This window comes from Cucurbita pepo, chromosome LG15 (genome assembly GCF_002806865.2).
Source record: "Cucurbita pepo subsp. pepo cultivar mu-cu-16 chromosome LG15, ASM280686v2, whole genome shotgun sequence".
Taxonomy (NCBI): Eukaryota; Viridiplantae; Streptophyta; class Magnoliopsida; order Cucurbitales; family Cucurbitaceae; genus Cucurbita; species Cucurbita pepo.
This window is the reverse complement of record NC_036652.1, coordinates 7,567,219-7,586,411: the sequence shown is the minus strand read 5'-3', so window position 1 is coordinate 7,586,411 and position 19,193 is coordinate 7,567,219. Positions and strand designations below refer to the sequence as shown.

The following is a 19,193-nucleotide window of genomic DNA, read 5'->3' as shown; positions in this document are numbered from 1 at the left end:
AGTTTAGAATTAATTTTCTAGGCTTTTAAGTTATGAAGATGTTACATACAAAATTAAAATTTATAGATTTATTAAACAACTTTTAAAATTTCTAAATTAAAAGACATAATTAAAGAGGGAGAAACTATAATTTAGCCAGGGGGCCAGGGGCGGAACCGTAATCCGCCACTTTAAGGTATATTTGAAACTTTGATTTAAAAATAATTTATTTGGGCAAACTTTTGTAAAATTGGCCTATCAGCGCGGGGTTTACCTTCTTCTTCAACCTCGGTGCTGCATCGCTCACTCTCCTTAGGGTTTTTTTTTTTTTTTTTTTTTTTTTTNTTTTTTTTTTTCTGAACAATGAAGGTCAAGGTAATATCCCGCTCCACTGATGAATTCACTCGAGAACGAAGCCAAGACCTCCAGGTGATTAACCTGCACAGTATTTCGACGTTTCTTTCTTCTCTTTTTTTCTGTTGAATTTCTCTCTTGCTACAAGAATTGACGTTGTATCCCTACATTAGAGGGTATTTCGGAACTTCGACCCTAGTCTCCGTACGCAAGAGAAGGCGGTTGAGTATGTCCGTGCACTTAATGCCGCGAAAATGGACAGGGTAATGTTATGATTTGGAACTATTGTTTCAGGCTGCTGGATCGTTTAAACTTTCGGTAAATGAGTAAACCTCATGCTTTCTATGTTTTAGATGTTTGCAAAACCATTTATTGGAGCAATGGATGGGCATTTAGACGCCGTTTCATGTATGGCAAAGAATCCTAATCACTTGAAAGGGATATTTTCGGGTTCGATGGATGGAGGTAGATTATTCAATATTTCATGTGTTTGATTCTTGTGGTGCATTGGAAACCATTTATAATTGTACTGTTGTTGGTACTTATACTATAAGCTTATTACTTTCTAGTTCCAGCACTGACGTTCTATTGAGATGCAATAGTCGGGGCAGTCAACTGCCTAAATATCCGTCCTTTTTTCCCCATTTTAATCTTATGTAATCTCCATCAGTAAATGGTACTGCAATATTCTTGTTGCATTCAAACAATGATATTAATTTTTCATGCATATCGACTTTTTTTGCCTTCTAAGAAATTGATTTTATGTCAACAGATATTCGCCTCTGGGATATCGCTAACAGGTAATATGATGTCTTCCAACCTTTCGATCTATGCAATATTGTTTTATAGCGACCAAATTTTTATTGACAGAAATTAAGCTGTAATTTAAAAATCCTGAAATAAATGCTAACCTTCATACGTTGTAGGCGAACCGTTTGTCAGTTTCCTGGACATCAAGGTGCTGTTCGAGGCTTAACTGCATCAGCCGATGGACGCATCCTGGTATCATGTGGGACAGATTGCACGTAAGACACCGTTTTATAGATGTATTATTCTATGCAATTTCGAATGTTAGACCGTTATATTTTTCTACTTGGGACCAAACCTTCTTTTTTGTGTTTTTCAGTGTCAGGTTATGGAATGTCCCAATTCCCACTCTGAATTCATATGAGACTTTGAATAATTCATCTGAGGTTTGTTCTTGAATTACCTGTGTGTTGTAATGCGTGAATTATTTATATTATTTCCTACTAACATTTTGAAACCCATACATTCAAGCCTCTAGCAGTTTATGTCTGGAAGAATGCTTTCTGGTAAGCTACTAATTTAGACATTGGTTTAGCCCTTTCTTCTGCTTCTTCTTTTGAAGTTGGATTTTGAGCCCATAGTTTCTGATTTATAGGGCTGTTGATCATCAGTGGGATGGAAATCTTTTTGCTACAGCTGGTGCCCAATTAGATATCTGGGATCACAACAGGTATTCATCACCATTCACTTCATTCAGTACTTTCTTTTTTCTCGTTATATATTGAAGATATTTCTGAATTCTTGTCTATAGGTCTCAACCGGTGAGTAGTTTTGAGTGGGGAACAGACTCAGTTATCTCTGTCCGTTTTAATCCTGGAGAACCCAATATCCTGGCAACATCAGCTAGGTAAGCATGATTAGTCGTGGTCAAACCGCCACTGATTCATTTGCTTGCATACAAATTCCAGTTTACTCTATAGTCTATGCATGCCAATTCGAGTATAGCTGGATGGATAAGACACCAATTATATCTCAAAGGTGGATGGCTTGATTTTCGAACTTCGCAATTTTTTAACTAAAAATAATAATGGTCTATGCATGTTAAGCACATGATTAGTTTAAACTAAAAGTGGTTTTCGAACTTCGCAATATTTTTTTTAAAAGTACAAAAATACTCTTATTATTAGTAGTATATTTAAAAAATAATNACGTCAAATTTACCATAAACAAAATTTCAGCTAATTGCACAACTAATTGCACGTTTCTGAAATTCATGGACCAGTATAATTTTCTATATTGCTAATCAGTTCAGTTTCAGCAATTTTTCAACTTCTTATGGTGGGAGCATTTTCAACCCTATACGCTGTTCTTTTTCTTGCCTTGTAGTGATCGAAGCATTGCATTGTATGATTTGCGCATGTCATCCCCAGCTAGGAAAATAATTATGAGGGTATGATGGTTGCAGTTAGTCAAAACAGTTCCTTACTTGTAATCTTTTAATTTGTTTCATGTATTCTTATGGGTATCTTTCTTGTGACAGACAAAGGCAAATTCTATTTGTTGGAATCCAAGGGAGCCAATGAACTTCACTGCTGTAAGCACACGAATGGAATTTTGAGATTTCTTATTCCTTAAAGTTTCCTTAGCTTTTTGGCTCATATTGCTTTCATCATAACGCAGTCAATATGATAATCAAATATATTTTTGTTCTAGCTTTTTTTAAGTTCTCTTTATTCTTTTAACAATCTAGTATTTACACAATTGTTCTTTGTGCTTTCCAGGCAAATGAAGACTGCAACTGTTATAGTTACGATTCTAGGAAACTAGACGAAGCAAAATGTGTGCATAGAGATCATGTATCTGCAGTGTATGATACAAACTTGTGATTTTGGTTTATAGTAAAAATAGTGCCACTCCTTATCTTCAATCTTCGTTAAAACTCATGTGAAGATTCCTTTTTGTTTTCAGAATGGATATTGATTTTTCACCAAGTGGTCGAGAATTTGTTACTGGCTCATATGATAGAACAGTGAGTTCAACCCCGGGTTATGTTCAACGTTTCATAACTTGTTTTTCGAGATATGTTTTGAACTTACCATGCAATTAATTTTGTAGATAAGAATTTTTCCGTATAATGGGGGTCACAGCCGTGAGATTTATCATACCAAAAGAATGCAAAGGTTTGCTCTTTGATTCTAGTTCTAGCTTTCGATCCATGTTCGTTATTTGTTTTCGTAGGCTTATCATTTGATCAAAGCCTTCCAATGTACCATTAGCGAATCAAGTGATCTTTTCGTTTGTTTTTTTTAGGGTTTTCTGTGTCAGGTTCAGCTGTGATGCAAGTTATGTGATATCAGGGAGTGATGACACCAACCTTCGGCTTTGGAAGGCTAAAGCATCTGAACAATTAGGAGTTGTAAGAATCCTCTCTCTCTGTATCAAAAGATGATTCTTTTCTATTTTGGGAACTCTTTCATCAACTTTATTCTGTACAAGCTTGCATGAAGATTACATGGTCTAATTTGGTGGATAGTGATGCTAGTCTAAAGTGATAGTATTTAATAGTTCCCGACGGTGTAATGGTTAATATTTGTAATAACAGTTGATTGCAGCCCTCGTTTGTATTAAGAGTTGACATTAGCTTTGATTTACTTCTAAACTAATGTTTGCTGCAGCTTCTTCCGAGGGAGAAAAGAAAGCATGAATATCAAGAGGCTGTTAAGAATCGTTATAAACACCTTCCTGAGGTTAAGCGTATTGTGAGGTAAGACTCATGTCCAACATTCATGCTCTGTTAATGTTCGGCCCCTATCTTCATCAATATTTCCACGACGCCAAGTCCATATATGCATACGATACACGCACACGCACACGCTCACGCTCACGCTCACGCTCACGCACAGGATACAGTCGGGAAGGGAATTTTAAATTTGATCTCTGTTTGTTACTGCAGGCATAGACATTTACCAAAACCGATATTCAAAGCTGCTGCCCTCCGGCGCACTATTATGGATGCCGAGAGAAGGAAGGAAGAGAGGAGGAAAGCTCACAGCGCTCGTGGGAGCATTTCGACTGTACCACTCCGCAGAAGAAGAATCATCAAAGAAGTTGAGTAAACTAACGTTGAACCAGGAAAAGAGGGTATGTTGCTGGTTGCTTACACTTTCAATAGCTCCTGAGATTTTTCCAAGACCCCCATCTCATAACTTCGACCGACAGTAGAGTTGGATGAGAGAAGGAATCAAAATTTTGTCGTGGTTGTACAAATTCTTGATTGTCGAGATTTTTCAGCTTGTTTAAACAGTCTAGCTTCATGAATCTGTTGAGGCTTGATATATTTTAGTTATGTATTCATCTTTTCATATTGTTCCTGTAATCCCCAATACGGATGGTGGGAGTGATTTTAGTTTCAACTTCTTAAAGATCAATACACATTAGATCGGTTTTTTTTAATACTGACTGTAGGAAGATTTGAACCTCCGACTTTGATCGAGATAATATTGTCAATTATTGTTGAGTTATGTTTGTTCTTGGCACATTTTTCTCATTTATCTCTAAAAATTTTAAGCTTATTTCATAATTTTTTTTGGAATTTTCATTTGGGTTGTAATTTATTAGACAATATTTAAAATTTTTACGAGCTTATTTAATTAATAATTTGATTGTAAAAAAATATAAATATAAAGAAAAGAAGAAGAAGAAGAAATGAAAGGAAGAACAAATGACAAAAGAAGGGTAAAAAAAAGAAAAGTATAAAAGGAAAAAAAAGAAAAAACCCCCTCGTTTTCTCGATCAACGGAAGTAGGGTTTAGCATTTGAATGCCCTAAATCTGAGACGGAACTCTGTTTATCGTGGCTGACTGCACATAATTTTTCGCCGCGCTCTCAGATTTTACGATGGCTTCCTTTGCCGCCAGGGCCATTTCCCGATCCTCCTTCGGCAAGGCTGCGACTCTTCTGAGCGTCGGAGCCAGAGCAGCTCCGGCTCGTTCACCATTTCGCATTGCTTCTAAACGACCTATCTCTCAGTGTGCTGTAAGGTAAATTCCTCACAAGCATTCGATTTCGACGAAACGTTCTCGATGTAAATTAATTATGAAAACTCTGTGAGTTGAGTTGTTCCATATGTGATGTTTTTCTTTTTCTCTTTTTCTATGAAGGCTTCCAGTTGAAATGAGTTTCTGTGTGGAGTCCATGCTTCCCTTCCATTCTGCTACTTCTTCGGCATTAATGACTTCGATGCTTTCTGTCTCTCGCCATAGTTATGGTTGGCTTTCAGAAGGTACTTTCTGTCTCTTCTAATTCTTCTAGTAGTTTATATGGATGCGACTAAGTTATGAGCCAAGAGTTGTTGCCTCCGTGTTCTGCATCTATACTAGAGTGAATTTTACTTTTTCCAATGTTCTCGTTATACTGCCACTATTAAGGTTTCTGATTTCTGTTGGCCTAAAAACTGAATAGCTGTGTTGGTCGAATACGACCTCAGCTTCATTGGTTACTTGGATTGCCTTTGTGATGTACAACCGATGGGGGATAACATGTGTACACAATTGATCCTATATATTTGGCCCTTAGAATGCAGGATGAAAAGGAGGAGGATGGAATAGTGACTGAATGGTCTGTTTTTTCTCGTTTTCTTTGACAAGAAGACAGAAATTTTCATTGATATGATATTTGATGAAAAGTTGCAAGAAACTAAACTCTATATAACAAGCCTAACAGGGAAGAACAAAGAGGTCAGGATTTATAATTCGTTCCATCACGATTTGAACTGTTTGAAATAAGAAATAAACAATAATTCTCCAAATAGTCTCAAAGTAGTTCAAATCAATACCAGTGTTTTGAGTCAACTATATTTCCCTACTGCTTTTATAATCTCAAATGCTCTTTCAGCTTGGTAGAGCAATGTCTTATCTGGCCCCTTCTTTTTCACTACATTTTTTTCGGATCAATGAATTGAGAATTCAGTTCATCGTCCTAAGATAGAGATTAAATGCTGCATTCTGGATTAGGGTCTTCTAACTTCTTCAAAGCTAAAAAATACAGTTCGTTGTTTGTAACGAATCATTTCCTTCCTGCTGTGACGTATGATTTAGCTGTTTATATGTGATGCTTGTATGTTACTCAATCAAGACGATTTCATCCACGTACTTGATATTAAATGTGAGGATACTAATTATAACGTTTAACCAGTGTTCAATGATGATGTGTGATGATGAATTGTCAAAGAGGCAGAAAGTCTTGTTTGCAGAGTTCTACATTGTGACAGCGCCCGCTGCTAAAATACTCGTGCTGATCTGCAGGGACTTAGTTTTCCATGTCTCGAATTTCGGTCTAGTTAGCATGTCTTAGATTCTAAATTTGTGTAACTACGGACTACTAGAATGTATAGGAAGAGATCTACATTAGACAGGAAGGCTTCAATAAATTGTCTCATATTGTTTAACTCCTTGAAGGATTGTCTTGCAATTATGAAATGGAAAATCTTACCGAGATAAGAGGAAGGATTATTCGCTAGCAGTCTATATATCTTGTATATTACTCTATCATGGATGCTTATCAAACCTTATGACCTCTATTAATAGATGTATCGCACAATGTTGACACCATTTAATATCTCTATTTGGCAGTGACTGGCTTGCAAACTTCATGATAGACGTTGATTGGAAAAGGTCTCACCACTTGGGCAACATGGTCACCCAAGTAAATCTTCGATTGCAACCAGGGTTTGTGCTTGGCAAGACAATCTTTTAAATTTAGTTTCCTCAGCTTAATCTTGATATTCAACTGAAAGACCCAAATAACAACCTTTTTCTTATGATATATTTTATTTAGGTTCAAATATGATTTTGGTCTTTGTATCTTGAGTTCCAATAGAAACTAATTCCAAGAACTATGTCAATTTACTCATTATGATGAGTCGAGCAAATCTGCTAGAGCACATTGATATAGTACCCATGAATGCAAAGGTTATAATGTACGTTTGAGTAAGCCTTTTGTGAAGTAACTGACAGAATGTTAGCTGTGGATAGCACAATAGTTAGACAAATGAGGCAACAAAACAAAGATACATCGAGAAAACTTTCTATTTACTTTTCCAACTAATAAGACCAGAAAGTAACTATTGAAGTTCTCTTTTCAGATCTTTATCACATTAGGAATTAAGCATGTAGAACTTAGTAGGCACACAGCAATAATCAACTTATATTACCCTTGCCAAGATTTGTGTTGCCATATAAAACTGTATACCAGTTAAATAGCAGTACGGTCACCACACAATAGAAAGTAAATCCATGATAATTGACATTTAACACTGCATTGTTGGAACTCATTCTTCAACATTAACCAATTCATATTCAACCAGTGACAGATTGTTGTCCTCTTTAACCTCAAAGTTGCCTGGTTCAGCGACTTCAATTCGACCCCATTTATCTACTGCTAACCTCATAGAACCTTTAAACATGTCGACCTTTGCATTCCGCAGGGTCACAGTGTTTCCTGGCTTCATGATATCAACTGCAAAAATTACAACCATTTCTTTAGATAACATAACTTGATACCAAGCAAAAATTTAAGACAGGTACGCACACAATAATATACATGACACACACAATATGACAGTTATGTAACATCTGATTCCTTTACTCCTTTACACCAAACCCACATAAGGATTTCAACAGGTTCTTAATACCAATCGCTAGGTTCAAGGCAATATATAAACAAACGGCTATGCAGTTAGATTGACAACAGATTTCAAATGAAGAGTAACATTTACAGCTACACCCATGCACCTTAATCCGCCATCTCAAAGCTCCTGGTTTAAAGGAGATGAACATAATAGAAGCTCTACTCTGACCAGTAATATCCCTCATAACACTTTAGAGAATGACTTGATCAAGTAATATAAAGAAGAAACTCACAGACTAACTGTCCTTAAAGATCCTTCAAGAGCTAGAACTAAAGGCATCCTACCCTAAAATCATTCTAAGCATTCTGTTTTCGTGAATGTAGTTTCCTTTGCACCCACAGTCAAGGTTTCAAAGAGACCTTTCAAATCTGCACATTTATGTTGAACAATAATGACACAAGCCTCCGAAAGAGTCTATTTGGAATGAATTTTTAAGTTCTTAAAAACGTATTTTAATGGTAAAAAAAAGTACTTTTAAGCATTTAGAAAACTAATCTTAATATGCCGCAAGTCTTCTGCCCAGAAAGCTTCTCTATTTCAGGCCTTGGTAACCTTATACAATACCCATAAAAGAGAGTTTTTTTGTAGCCTTTATTGTGATTTCTCAATTATCAAAGATGAAATTCACTAACAAAAAAGATGACCACTCACTGTTCCAAAAGAATTCTCAATCTCAGCAACAACAGAAACGAAGAAACCTTATCCCAGTTTTTAAAGAACATCCAAGGAAATGGAAACTAATATCCATTCATTATATCCAAATTTGTTCGTAACCATACACAAAATCATCCCAGAAAGCATACGGAAAAATCCCAAAGATGAGAAAAATTAGGTATTATACGGCTGGAGAAACGTACCTTGGTCGTTTCGAGCTGTGAAGACGATGCAACCAGTCTCATCACCAACAAGACATTCAGAGATTCGAGTTAATTGCTGAGGGCGAGCCGCAATCACGGTGGATCGTCCACCTTTATTGACAGCCTTCACATTTTTGGAGATCACCACCTTGACCGTGAGAGTGTGGCCGCTGGTACCAGGCTTTAGCTCTTCTACTTTTATAAACACAGGCTTCCTCTTTGGTGGAGCATTCACTGTTGCCGTCGCCATGGAAATCCAAGTATCGGAACGAAAATATGTTGCCGATGAGAGTGCAACGCGAAAATGGAGAATGATATCGAACCCCTGCGGGTTAAAACCTTAACCCTAAGAATTAAATTTCGCGCTGCTCTCGCATTTGGGATTTTCAGATTGGGTTTCAAAATATGGGCTTAAATTTGTCACCGAATTGGGCTCAGTTATGGGCTTTGGGCTTTGGGCTTTGGGCTTTGGGCTTTTAAGAAATAGAAATGCTGGTACATAAACCATAAAACTTGTCTCAATTTTGTATATATTTTTTATAATTCACAATGATTTTGCAGTACTAGTTAAACCCCACATGGTGTGTAGCATCATAACTCATAAGTGTTGAAGTGTCTTTTTTCCCCTTTTGGCAAATTTATATCATTTTAGATTTTGCAATCGTTCTGTTTTACGTAGTTGATTAGGAAGAGAGGTGTGAATAAAGCAAATGACGAGAACCATGAGATTTGTTTAAGGAGGATGCACAAGAATATGGCTAAGTGCTCTGAATGCTAGGCAAGGGTTGGTGCGAAGCTGTGTATTGATAGGCCTAAACCTCTTGGACATGTTCGGGGGGAATAATGTATAAGAAAGTTATGAATGAGGCAGATGATGAGAAGTATAAGCTTTGTTTAAGGAGGACGAGGAGGAATAGGACTAAACATCTTTGCCATGTTCGGGGAAATATGCACAAGAAAGTTAGGATTGCAGCTCAGGGTATCATATTCAGTGGACTTCAGGACTATCAAGACGACAAAGCTGATATGATTCTCAAATACATGCCTGATGAAGCCAGGCTTTCGAAAGCTTTATCGTGAGCTACCTGAGAACACGTCTTAACGAGGGTACTGCTCGGGGTACGGATGGTGATGATGAAGGTGGTGGTGAGGCTTATATACAGAGTTAAAGATGAAGACATTGATAAGATCTAGATGTTATTGGCCTGAAAGCATCACTAAACAGAAGCCTACTCTTAACCACCAGCTGCCAAGATGTCCTCGTACCACTCTTCTATAGATATCCATACAGTCATTGCTAAATGTACAAAATAGTTACACGATATCTGCACAATTTGCTTCAATAGTGTTTATCAGTATGAACTAACAAAGGACAATAATAAGCCTTTTAATCCAGAGCAAATCATTGGCCTTGAAGGTGGGAAAGCTAGAACTGTTCATGACAGTTCTTATCCTTAATATACAAGGGGTTGGCTTAACATAAATAGCATCAAAGATGATAAACTAAAAGGTTTCAGTTTCCAGAATTACACACCGACTCTGGATTCAACAGGAGAGGAACTTGGAGAACTGTTGATATATGCATCGTTACATTTGATTTCTCCTCTGCCCCCAGCTTGCCTTTGTCTGCTCCTTTTATCTCTTTCAGTCTCTGCTACCCAATCCCCTTTGCTCACCTTAATGAATATTTATGCATTTCAAATGTCAGATGAGAAGAAACAAGAAAGATACAATGAAAAACAGAGAATTATGGGCCTTGGAGTTGAAGATCATTGGGTTGGTCTTTGGTCTTTGTGTTTTACTATCGATTCCGCGGTTGCTTATGTTGAGGATTGTTGGGAGGGAGTTTCACGTTGACTAACTAAGGGGATGATCATGGGCTTATAAGTAAGGATTACATCTCCATTAGTACGAGGCCTTATAGAGAAACCAAAAGCATAGTCATGAGAGCTTATACTTAAAGTGGACAATATCATACCATTGTGGAGAGTCGTGGGTTTTAGCCGTTTCGATCCTTAGAAGTTCGGCAAACATCCAATATGATTCTAGGCCTATTTCAAATGAACTTCTAAACAGTGAAGAAATGTTCTTTAAGTGTGCAAAAAGTGCTTAAAGTTATGTTATGTGAGTGAACAGTCCAAGTGCTTAAAAAAAACTATTTTTTAAGTGCAACAAAAGTGCATTTAAGCATTTGAAAAGTCGGGATTTCTACTAGTCTCAATAAAATGCTTTGGATCGAGATGATGTACCTTCGTAAAATCTTCATTATTAAGCTGAAGGCTTGGTACAGTCTTGCTCCTTGAAACGTAACTTGAACCCTTTGATCTGCTCTTCAATGCATCAGCAGAGAAGTTAAAAGATCGTACAGATACCTCATTAGATCCGCAGCTTTCCTTTTCTTCTGCACCAATATCAAAGAGTCTTTGGCTTATCACCAATCTCGGATTGTTGTCAATCCCTTCCGATGGTTTCATCGTGTGAGTTTCGACCGAGGAGCCTTCAGGAAGGCGGGTGGCCATCCACCTTTCCAGCCAGCTCCAGCTCATGTTCGCTTCTATGGCATCGGATTTCGAGTGTTTTCTCTTCGAGCAGATTCGTAGCTTAAAACACAGGAGTAACCAGAATTATTACACCAACCAATCCAACTACTTCATTTTCTAAGAACTTATCATAATTGTACCTGTTGCGAGAAAGCGTAAGCCAGTGCTCGTTCACGTCGGGTTGATGCTTCTAGCCTGTTCTGAATCCTCATTTTTGTTACATTGCTACTCACTGTGCTATCATCCCATTCTTCCTACAAAATCCAGAGGGCGAAACGAGTTACAAAAGATCATTAACATTTTCAAGAACTATGAAACTTTCAATGTTTCCCTAATCAGATCCAGATAACATTCAACTAGTTATGCAGAGAAAATGCCGTCTTCAACCTTCAGCTTATGTAATTGGGTTTTGGTTTTCTGTTGCATTCGGTTGGAAAGAACAATTCTTTCATCTTGAACAGAGAAAGCTTCAGAATTCCCAGTCTGAACTTCAATTGACGTGCTTAGAGACTCTCTGCTTGGACTTTCTATTCCCTCAGTGATCTCCTTCTTGCTATCACTATTCGTCCATTCGATCTCGGCATCCCGACGCCGAGCCTGCAATTCAAATTCATCAATTTACAAAATTCATATCTATCCTCTTCACTACAAAGCTCAAGAAGTTTGCACTTCCAGTTTAGTTTGCTAAATAAAAAATTTTGGGATCCAAATGTTTAACACGAAGAAAAAGTGTTAAAATGACCAGAAAGCTTCTAAATGCTGACTGGATGAGGAGTGCTGCTTGTTCTTGGCGCTTCAATTGGGAGCCTAAATCGAAAACCTCCATTGAAGGTTCTTGTTTCTGTGTTGAGATCTCAAGCTCCAAAACAGGCTGTGTGACAGTTGCTTCAGAGCTTCTAATGGATGCTGCATCTTCCTCTACAAGAACTGAATTGTACTCGTCTCCACATAGGTAAGATCTAACAGAGTGCCATTTTTTCCTTTCCACAGAATTGTTGTTCCGCGTCTGAAAAAATCGGATCAGAATTCAAAACGACAGCAATTCACCCGTAGAAAACAAACAATTGGGATACAAATGAAACGAAATATGAAATCAAGTTAAGAACAACGGAAAAGGGGAAGAACATTCAGCTTGGCATTTCAACAAACACCTGACGGAAATGAAAAAAAAAAAAAAAAAAATCAAAGAAAATTGACAGAAACCAAAAACCCATCTTACATTTTTCTCATGGGTCTTGAAAGAACGGTTCCTCAAGAACACATTCCTAACCAATTCTCCTTTAATTCCCATTTCACTCAGCAAAACAGAGAAAACCCAGAATCAAAATCTACCGAGAAACAGCTTGTTTTAGTCTTTCCGGTGCTGAAAGTCATGCAGAGAGAGAGAAAGCCGAAAGTAATTGACACAACTAAGAGACGCTGCAAATGGGGCAGAGTGTTATAAAGGTGAAAAAGGGGAGTTGGAAGCAAATTGTTAAAAAAAAACCGCAGAGAAAATAATCAATCCACAAGAGCATGCCCTTTAGAGCTGGACATGGGATCCTTAAATCTCAAAGGAAATAATGGAAGCTAAAGAAAAAGTAAAGGATTAGATGGCAAGAGTTTAATTGCTTTGCAGATAACTTTTTGCACATGGCTACCACAATACAACACACTGCGTTCATCAACCAAAAAAGGTTTGCTTGCCGATGGGGATATGTCTATTTCTTTTTCATCGCACTCTCACATTACTCTCTTTTTTTCCTCCTCCCATTAAATTAACTATCTCCTCTCTTAATTTGGTTCCTTCTCACTTCAGTCCCTTATAGTTTTATTAAGTTTCAATGTCTTTACTATGCATCTAAGTTTCGTTTTCCTCTCCAAAGAAGTGCTACTGAGAGGTTTTCACACTCTTATTAAGAATGTTTAGTTCGTTTCCCAACCAATATGAGATCTCACAGTCCAACCCCTTTGGGGACAATCCACTCTTTTTCGGGAACCAGTGTCTTAGGTGACATTCGTTATTTTCTCCAATCGATGTGGGACCCCAAATCCACCCTCTTGGAGGCCCAATATTCTTGTTGGAACAGCTTAAGTCCACTGTTAGCAGATATTATTCTCTTTGAACATTTACTTTACAGAGAGATTTCCACACTTTTATAAATAATGTTTCGTTCTCGTGGTCAAATACTACAAAATCCCACAAGCCCCTAAAATCCAAATCTTCCCTCAAAACTAAGCGCACAAGTGTAGGTATTGACGCCCCCATTGTCAAGGACTTCTCTTGATACAGCAGTTTTTCGGCACTGGCTAGCAAACGAAGGTGAAGAGGCTGCAATACCAGAACATGCTCCGGTAGAAGGTTTGTCTCAAATCTGACTAAGATTTTGATTGTTTTGACTCACAAGGCAGGCCGATAGATAGTTTTATTTGGATACCCAAAATGTAATTGACTGAAATTTCGGTAGCAGCCATTTTAGTTGCTAGCAAGTAGCAGATATTTGCGTGTTTGTTGGTTTTGAAGAAGAAACATTTCATCAAGAGGGGTGGGTGTTCAAGGACCCGAATGAAACCCTAACTGTAGTTATTGAAATCAAGAGACAAATGGTAAGTTTGGTTGCTCTAAGAATTGAATTGAGGTTCTATCATCCTTAGATGTGTGTAATGATGTCTATTTAACCTGCAATAACAAACTTCAGAGGAAGTCTCCGAATGGAAAATGAAATAGGAGGCGGAAATGGGAACGGAGAAGGACTCTTTGTTCCCGTCCCCGTCCCACCCTATGGACATCTCTACTTGCATGATCTTAGTGCAACTTTCCTACACTTTTTGCTCTGTTGGTTATGGAGGATTCTGCTAATGTTCAAAGCCTCTCCCATGTTTAGATTTCTTATAATATTTCCAACTGGAAGATAGAATTGGATATGTTTTTTCTCTATTGTTTCTTCCTCTTTCCTTTATAACCCAAGTTATAAAGGATGAGTGTAACAGTCGGGCTAACGGATATTATTTTCTATAGGCTTTTCCTTTCGAGTTTCCCCTCAAAGTTTTTGCTGGATGATGAAAGTCCTACGTCGACTGATTTAGGAAATGATCATGGGTTTATAACCAGAGAATACTCTCTCCATTGGTATGAGGCGGGAAGCCCAAAGCAAAGCCATGAGAGCTTTTATGCTCAAAGTGGACAATATCATACTATTGTGGAAAGTCGTGTTCATTCTAACAGTAAAACGTGTCTGCTAGACAGAGGTTTCCACACCCTTCTAAAAAATGTTTCATTTCCCTCTCCAACCGATGTGGGTCTCACAATCCACCCTCCTTCGAGACCCAGCATCCTCGTTAGCACTTGTTTCCTTCTCCAATCAATGTGGGACCACCCCCAGTCCACTCCCTTTAGGGATTAGCCTCATCGCTGGCACATCGCCCAATGTCGGGCTCTGATAACATTTGTAGCAACCCAAGCCCACCACTAACAGATATTGTCCTCTTTGGACTTTTCCTTCTGGGCTTTCCCTCAAGCTTTTAAAACACGTTTAGGGAGAGATTTCCACACTCTTATAAAGAATGCTTCATTCCCCTCTTCAACCGATGTGGGATCTCATAATGACTTTCAGTTGATGTCAAATTACGAGTTAAGCATACTATTCAAGGAGCCTGTTGTCAGTAGGTCCAGTACAATTCTTTTTAAGAGGCATTACTTATTTTACGTGCTATATATGTTATGAGGTATAAATGTTTGAGCTTACAAGATCAACAGATTGCACACAAGTTCTTAAGATTTTTACTATCATCATCTTGGGCTGACTTATTTTACTATCATCATCAACAGTAACTGATATTAGAATATGAAGTAGAATAGAACTCATCCAAGATTAGATAATTGGTTGAGCCGGTGATGCATATATAACTGGGCTGCATGTATGAACGTGTCAAGACTTTTCCACCTTTGCCTAAATGCCCGCAGGCTCTGTTATGCGGACAAATGCAAGAGTTATCACCACCACTTTCCCAAGTAAGATCTTGCAACTTTCTTTGAATGGAACAAATGCAGACTGCTTAGAAGGGCGGGCGCCCCTCAAGAAGATGGTAATTGATTGCGCAATGGGTGTCACGCTAACTAAATCAGTGGCATTTCAAATGGAAGGAACAACGTTCCAGCTGCCTCTGGCACGCCCAATCTGGTTTTGTCTACATCTTCTCCACAGATGCAAGAAAGGGCGAGCATGATGATCAATTTCTTAAAAGGTCAGCTGTTCTATCTCAAGTCTGGAAGGAGGATCTTAATTCTGGAAATTTGTTAAAATCTATGTTAGATTTGTTTGATGAAAGTATCTTCTGCTTCATTCGTGCTTCTGAAATGTAACGGTCCAAGTTCATCGCTAGCCAATATTGTTTTCTTTGGGCTTTCCCTTTTGGGCTTCCCTTTAAGGTTTTTAAACGCGTTTGTTAGGGAGAGGTTTCCACACCCTTATAAAGAATGTTTTGTTCTCCTCCCCAACCGACGTGGGATCTCACAATCCACCTCCTTTGGGGCCCAGCGTTCTTGTTGGCATTCGTTCCCTTCTCGCGACCCCCAATCCACCCCCTTCAGGGCCCAACTTCCTTGTGCCCGTGTCCACCCCCTTTGGGACTCAACCGCCTCGCTGGCACATCGCCCAATGTCTGGCTCTGATACCATTTATAACAGCTCAAGCTTACCGCTAGCAGATATTGTTCATTTTGGCCCATTACATAAAGCGGTCAACCTCATGATTTTAAAACGCATCCAAATACTGGTAGTAGTGAGTTTGGGCCATTACATGAAATGTCCCTGTTTTGTAATAACTATCATCTATTTTCAAGTAGAATATATGGTTCATATGGCTATAGAATCAAGCTGAAAAAGGAAAAACATGTTTTATTTCAGTTAAGAAGAACCTCACTCATCTGAATTGATTCATGAATTTACAACCACACCAAGTACACAGCGATTCATGTAATAGCAATCAGAACGCTCAAGTGGCCATTACAGCAGTTTCACGCTCAACAGCCTTCATCAACAAGCTGCCTTCTTCCAGCACCATCTGAACAGGCAAGAACCCCATTCCATTAGCCATCCCAAGCATCATCCTTTTGGTCTCAGTCTTGAACTCATCCAGATCAACTGTTCCATTCAAGTCACGATCAAACTGCAAGAACAGAGCACTATAAACAGAAGAAACCTCATCTGGGTCAAGCTTCACGTCAATTTCAAAGTCGTTCTGTGTCACCCTCAGGCTCTGCAACTCCTCTAGCATCTCGCTATAAGAAAGGAGGCCATCATGGTTGGTGTCAAGGTGAGCAAAGCGTTCTCTAATGAAGGCACCAAAGGCTGCCTCGTCTTCAACAAAGTTGACGATGGTTTCACTGTCCAATATTTCCACACTCATTTCAGCTGCCTCTGATATGGGTCTCTGATGAGCATAAGGATGGGCCAAGCTTCCATATAAATAGGCCTCAGAGACATCAGTGCTCTCTCTGTGCCCATTTTTTTCACCGGCAGAACCAGTGGGAAGTGCCAGTGATGAAGATTCTGACGGCAAATCTTGATTTAACGGACGTGAAAAAGTATGTTCCAATCGAATTTAATACAAATTTTAAGTACTGAAGGTCGTAAAGTCAACACGATGAGAAGTCGGTGCAGTTAGCTTTAGAATGTTTGGAAGTTAGTGGAAATATGCTTAGAATCAATCTAATATTTGATTATATATAAGATAAATTTTACGGAATTAAAATTAATTTTGAATTTATAACTTAACAAAAGCAATTTTAACAAATTTAATATAGATATTTCTCGCACCCGACATTATTTTTTTTTTTTAAAAAAACATGTTTTAGTTCGTCTCGATCCGAATTTGATTCTTAAAACTTTAAAAATAAAAAAGTTATAAAGTTAGTCTTTAGTAGTTATTAGGAGAAGATATGCTTTTAAGAGCATTTTGCTGACAAAAATCTTAGAGTTAAAGGAATATTACGACTAAGATAAGATGTATAGAGAAATAAATATATTTATTTTTTAAATATTGAAATTATGTAGATATATTTAGCTTTTAATTTTTTAAAATTAGTATAAATTGTTTCAATAGGAATTATATTTATAAATGAGGGTTAAATTTAAATTAATCATATTTCTCTATTTACTATAAAAAAAAAATGGTATGTTAGAAAATAAAAGGAAAGGAAATTATTTACCATGGCCATTTTTTGAAATACTAATTAAAAATGGAAAAGTTAAATAAAAGGAATATAGGATTATTGAAAATATTATTCCATTTTTGTGCCACCAAAACCCTTTTTAAAAGTGAAGCATATTCCTTCAATGTAATTTTCAAATTTTTTAGCTTAAATTAATAATTTAGTCCTTATGATTTTGGTCGAATAAAACCTAATAAATAAGTCTTCTTCCCAATTATAAGGATCCAATTGTAAATAAGCCTTCTTCCGAACTATAAGGACGAAATTGTAATTTTTAAATACTTTTGAAAGTTGACTTGGTTACGTTATTCCAAATACTTCTAGCAAACTTGAGACTCCCTATAATTATATATAAAATATTAGGCTGGAACAGAGAAGAGGATATTTAGTCTTTTGTTACGGTTTATTATATATATATATATATATCATTGATCATAGGCTAACATCGTGCATCCATGTATTACTCTTTTCATTTCCTTTTTAATCAATTTAATTCGTAAATGATTATAAATAACTAACTTTTGCAGCTCAATGTGGTAGTTTTAACGAATATTATCAAAAAGTAACTTATACAATATTTACCACTCAAAAGTGTGAATAGATCTGAAAATATTATTACAAAACAATAGAAAGTTAGAATGAGAAAATCGAATTGGGATCGAAGGTTCAATATTCATTGATATTCACAATGTTTAAATTACAAGATACTAACTAATACCTACAAACAAAGAAAATATAAATTAACTAAATCTTGTAAATAAAATAAAGTATACTACTATTCAAATTTAGCCGATTACGAATATCTCAGATATATTTCATAATTAATTCAAATTAGAAATAAGTTGCACTAAACCGTGTACTAGCTTCACTTTATATTAAATGATTACGAATATTATATATTCCGAAGTACTAGGTCCACTTTGAACTAATATATCCTTCAAATATTAAATGATTACGAATATCGTATATTCCATAACTAATTCAAACTAGAAATAAGTCTCACTAAACACTATACTAGCTCTACTTTGAATTAATATATCTTTCAAATATTAAATGATTACGAATATCATATATTCGATAGTTAATTCAAACTAGAAATAAGTCGCCTCGCTCCATTTTGTAGACATCGGTAAAATTAAAGAAGTAATAAGCGAAGTTGAACAAATTATTGATTGAAATGTAAAAAGTGAAGAACAAGATGAAGGGTCTCAAAATTTTGTTAGGATGGATCTCATGAGATGAGTATCCTTCCAAAGAAACAATCAAGCAACAGCGAGTTTGGTTGATTCTCTGTCCACAGCTTTCTTCAAGAGACTATTCTCTTCCAACACCATTCGAACAGGAGAAAGGCCAATACCATTAGCCATGGCCAGCATCATCTTCCTGGTTTCAGCCATGAACTCACCCAGATCAACTTTCCCATTGCAGTCCCGATCAAACTGCGAGAACAACGAGGCATAAACAGAGGAAAGCTCTTCCGGGTCGGGTTTCACATCCACTCCAAAATGGGTCTCCAACACTCTAAGACTCTGCAACTCCTTCAGCATCTCTCCGTACGAAAGAACCCCATCTCTGTCCATGTCAAGCTCCCTGAAATGCTCTGTAATTGTCGCTCTGAATGTGTTAAGAATGAGAAATAGAAATAGAATTGGGATCGAAAGTATGATCTTCATTCAGGTTTACCACGTTTATATAGGATACAAACTATCAACTAATACCTAAAAATAGAAAAAATATATATCTAACTAAATCTGGTAAATAAATAAAATATACCGTTAATCAAATCTATACTAACAACTCCCTAAATATCTGAGATATATTCTAACTAATTATCAC

At 37.1% G+C, this 19,193-nt stretch overlaps 6 protein-coding genes, 1 long non-coding RNA gene and 1 pseudogene across 8 annotated transcripts in view; 4 read left to right on the top strand and 4 right to left on the bottom strand.

Moving 5' to 3' along the window:
• The first annotated feature begins 289 nt into the window (after positions 1–289).
• On the top strand, positions 290–4,533 carry LOC111811699 (DDB1- and CUL4-associated factor 13-like). The gene is made up of 17 exons (XM_023698703.1): positions 290–408; positions 507–596; positions 687–798; positions 1,106–1,133; positions 1,260–1,358; positions 1,460–1,526; positions 1,612–1,646; positions 1,736–1,810; positions 1,892–1,987; positions 2,467–2,530; positions 2,621–2,674; positions 2,862–2,947; positions 3,049–3,109; positions 3,196–3,260; positions 3,391–3,496; positions 3,756–3,844; positions 4,034–4,533. The coding sequence occupies exons 1-17, from the start codon at positions 343–345 to the stop codon at positions 4,194–4,196; spliced, it is 1,356 nt and encodes a 451-aa protein (XP_023554471.1). The 5' UTR covers positions 290–342; the 3' UTR covers positions 4,197–4,533.
• Positions 4,534–4,825: 292 nt separating this feature from the next.
• LOC111811839 (protein NUCLEAR FUSION DEFECTIVE 6, chloroplastic/mitochondrial-like) lies at positions 4,826–7,034 on the top strand. 2 transcript variants are annotated; one of them, XM_023698883.1, is made up of 3 exons: positions 4,826–5,120; positions 5,241–5,362; positions 6,274–6,689. In XM_023698883.1, the coding sequence occupies exons 1-3, from the start codon at positions 4,978–4,980 to the stop codon at positions 6,291–6,293; spliced, it is 285 nt and encodes a 94-aa protein (XP_023554651.1). In that variant the 5' UTR covers positions 4,826–4,977; the 3' UTR covers positions 6,294–6,689. The 2 variants fall into 2 exon arrangements, with proteins under 2 accessions (XP_023554651.1, XP_023554650.1); XM_023698882.1 differs by lacking the exon at positions 6,274–6,689 and adding an exon at positions 6,711–7,034 and having other exon boundaries at positions 4,828–5,120.
• Positions 7,035–7,198: 164 nt separating this feature from the next.
• Positions 7,199–9,017, bottom strand: LOC111811827 (uncharacterized protein At4g28440-like). The gene is made up of 2 exons (XM_023698867.1): positions 8,626–9,017; positions 7,199–7,596 (listed from the first exon to the last, which is right to left on the bottom strand). The coding sequence occupies exons 1-2, from the start codon at positions 8,873–8,875 to the stop codon at positions 7,409–7,411; spliced, it is 438 nt and encodes a 145-aa protein (XP_023554635.1). The 5' UTR covers positions 8,876–9,017; the 3' UTR covers positions 7,199–7,408.
• On the top strand, positions 8,930–9,819 carry LOC111776444 (annotated as a pseudogene).
• A 63-nt stretch (positions 9,820–9,882) lies between these two features.
• LOC111811723 (protein IQ-DOMAIN 1) lies at positions 9,883–12,905 on the bottom strand. Its single transcript, XM_023698739.1, has 6 exons — positions 12,385–12,905; positions 11,908–12,171; positions 11,553–11,762; positions 11,306–11,419; positions 10,875–11,225; positions 9,883–10,301 (listed from the first exon to the last, which is right to left on the bottom strand). Exons 1-6 carry the CDS (start codon positions 12,454–12,456, stop codon positions 10,152–10,154), a joined length of 1,161 nt encoding a protein of 386 aa, XP_023554507.1. The 5' UTR covers positions 12,457–12,905; the 3' UTR covers positions 9,883–10,151.
• A 422-nt stretch (positions 12,906–13,327) lies between these two features.
• On the top strand, positions 13,328–15,551 carry LOC111811855. Its single transcript, XR_002817616.1, has 2 exons — positions 13,328–13,506; positions 15,109–15,551. It is a non-coding gene; the product is annotated as an uncharacterized LOC111811855 (long non-coding RNA).
• A 464-nt stretch (positions 15,552–16,015) lies between these two features.
• Positions 16,016–16,820, bottom strand: LOC111811830. The gene has a single exon (XM_023698872.1). It carries the CDS (start codon positions 16,550–16,552, stop codon positions 16,139–16,141), a length of 414 nt encoding a protein of 137 aa, XP_023554640.1. The 5' UTR covers positions 16,553–16,820; the 3' UTR covers positions 16,016–16,138.
• Positions 16,821–18,492: 1,672 nt separating this feature from the next.
• The window catches only part of LOC111811829, a 4,183-nt gene continuing 3,482 nt past the window's right edge, over positions 18,493–19,193 (bottom strand). Inside the window, exon 2 of the mRNA XM_023698871.1 lies at positions 18,493–18,977. Coding sequence (XP_023554639.1) covers positions 18,620–18,977 — 358 coding nt within the window. The 3' untranslated portion in view covers positions 18,493–18,619. The remainder of the gene's footprint in view (positions 18,978–19,193) is intronic.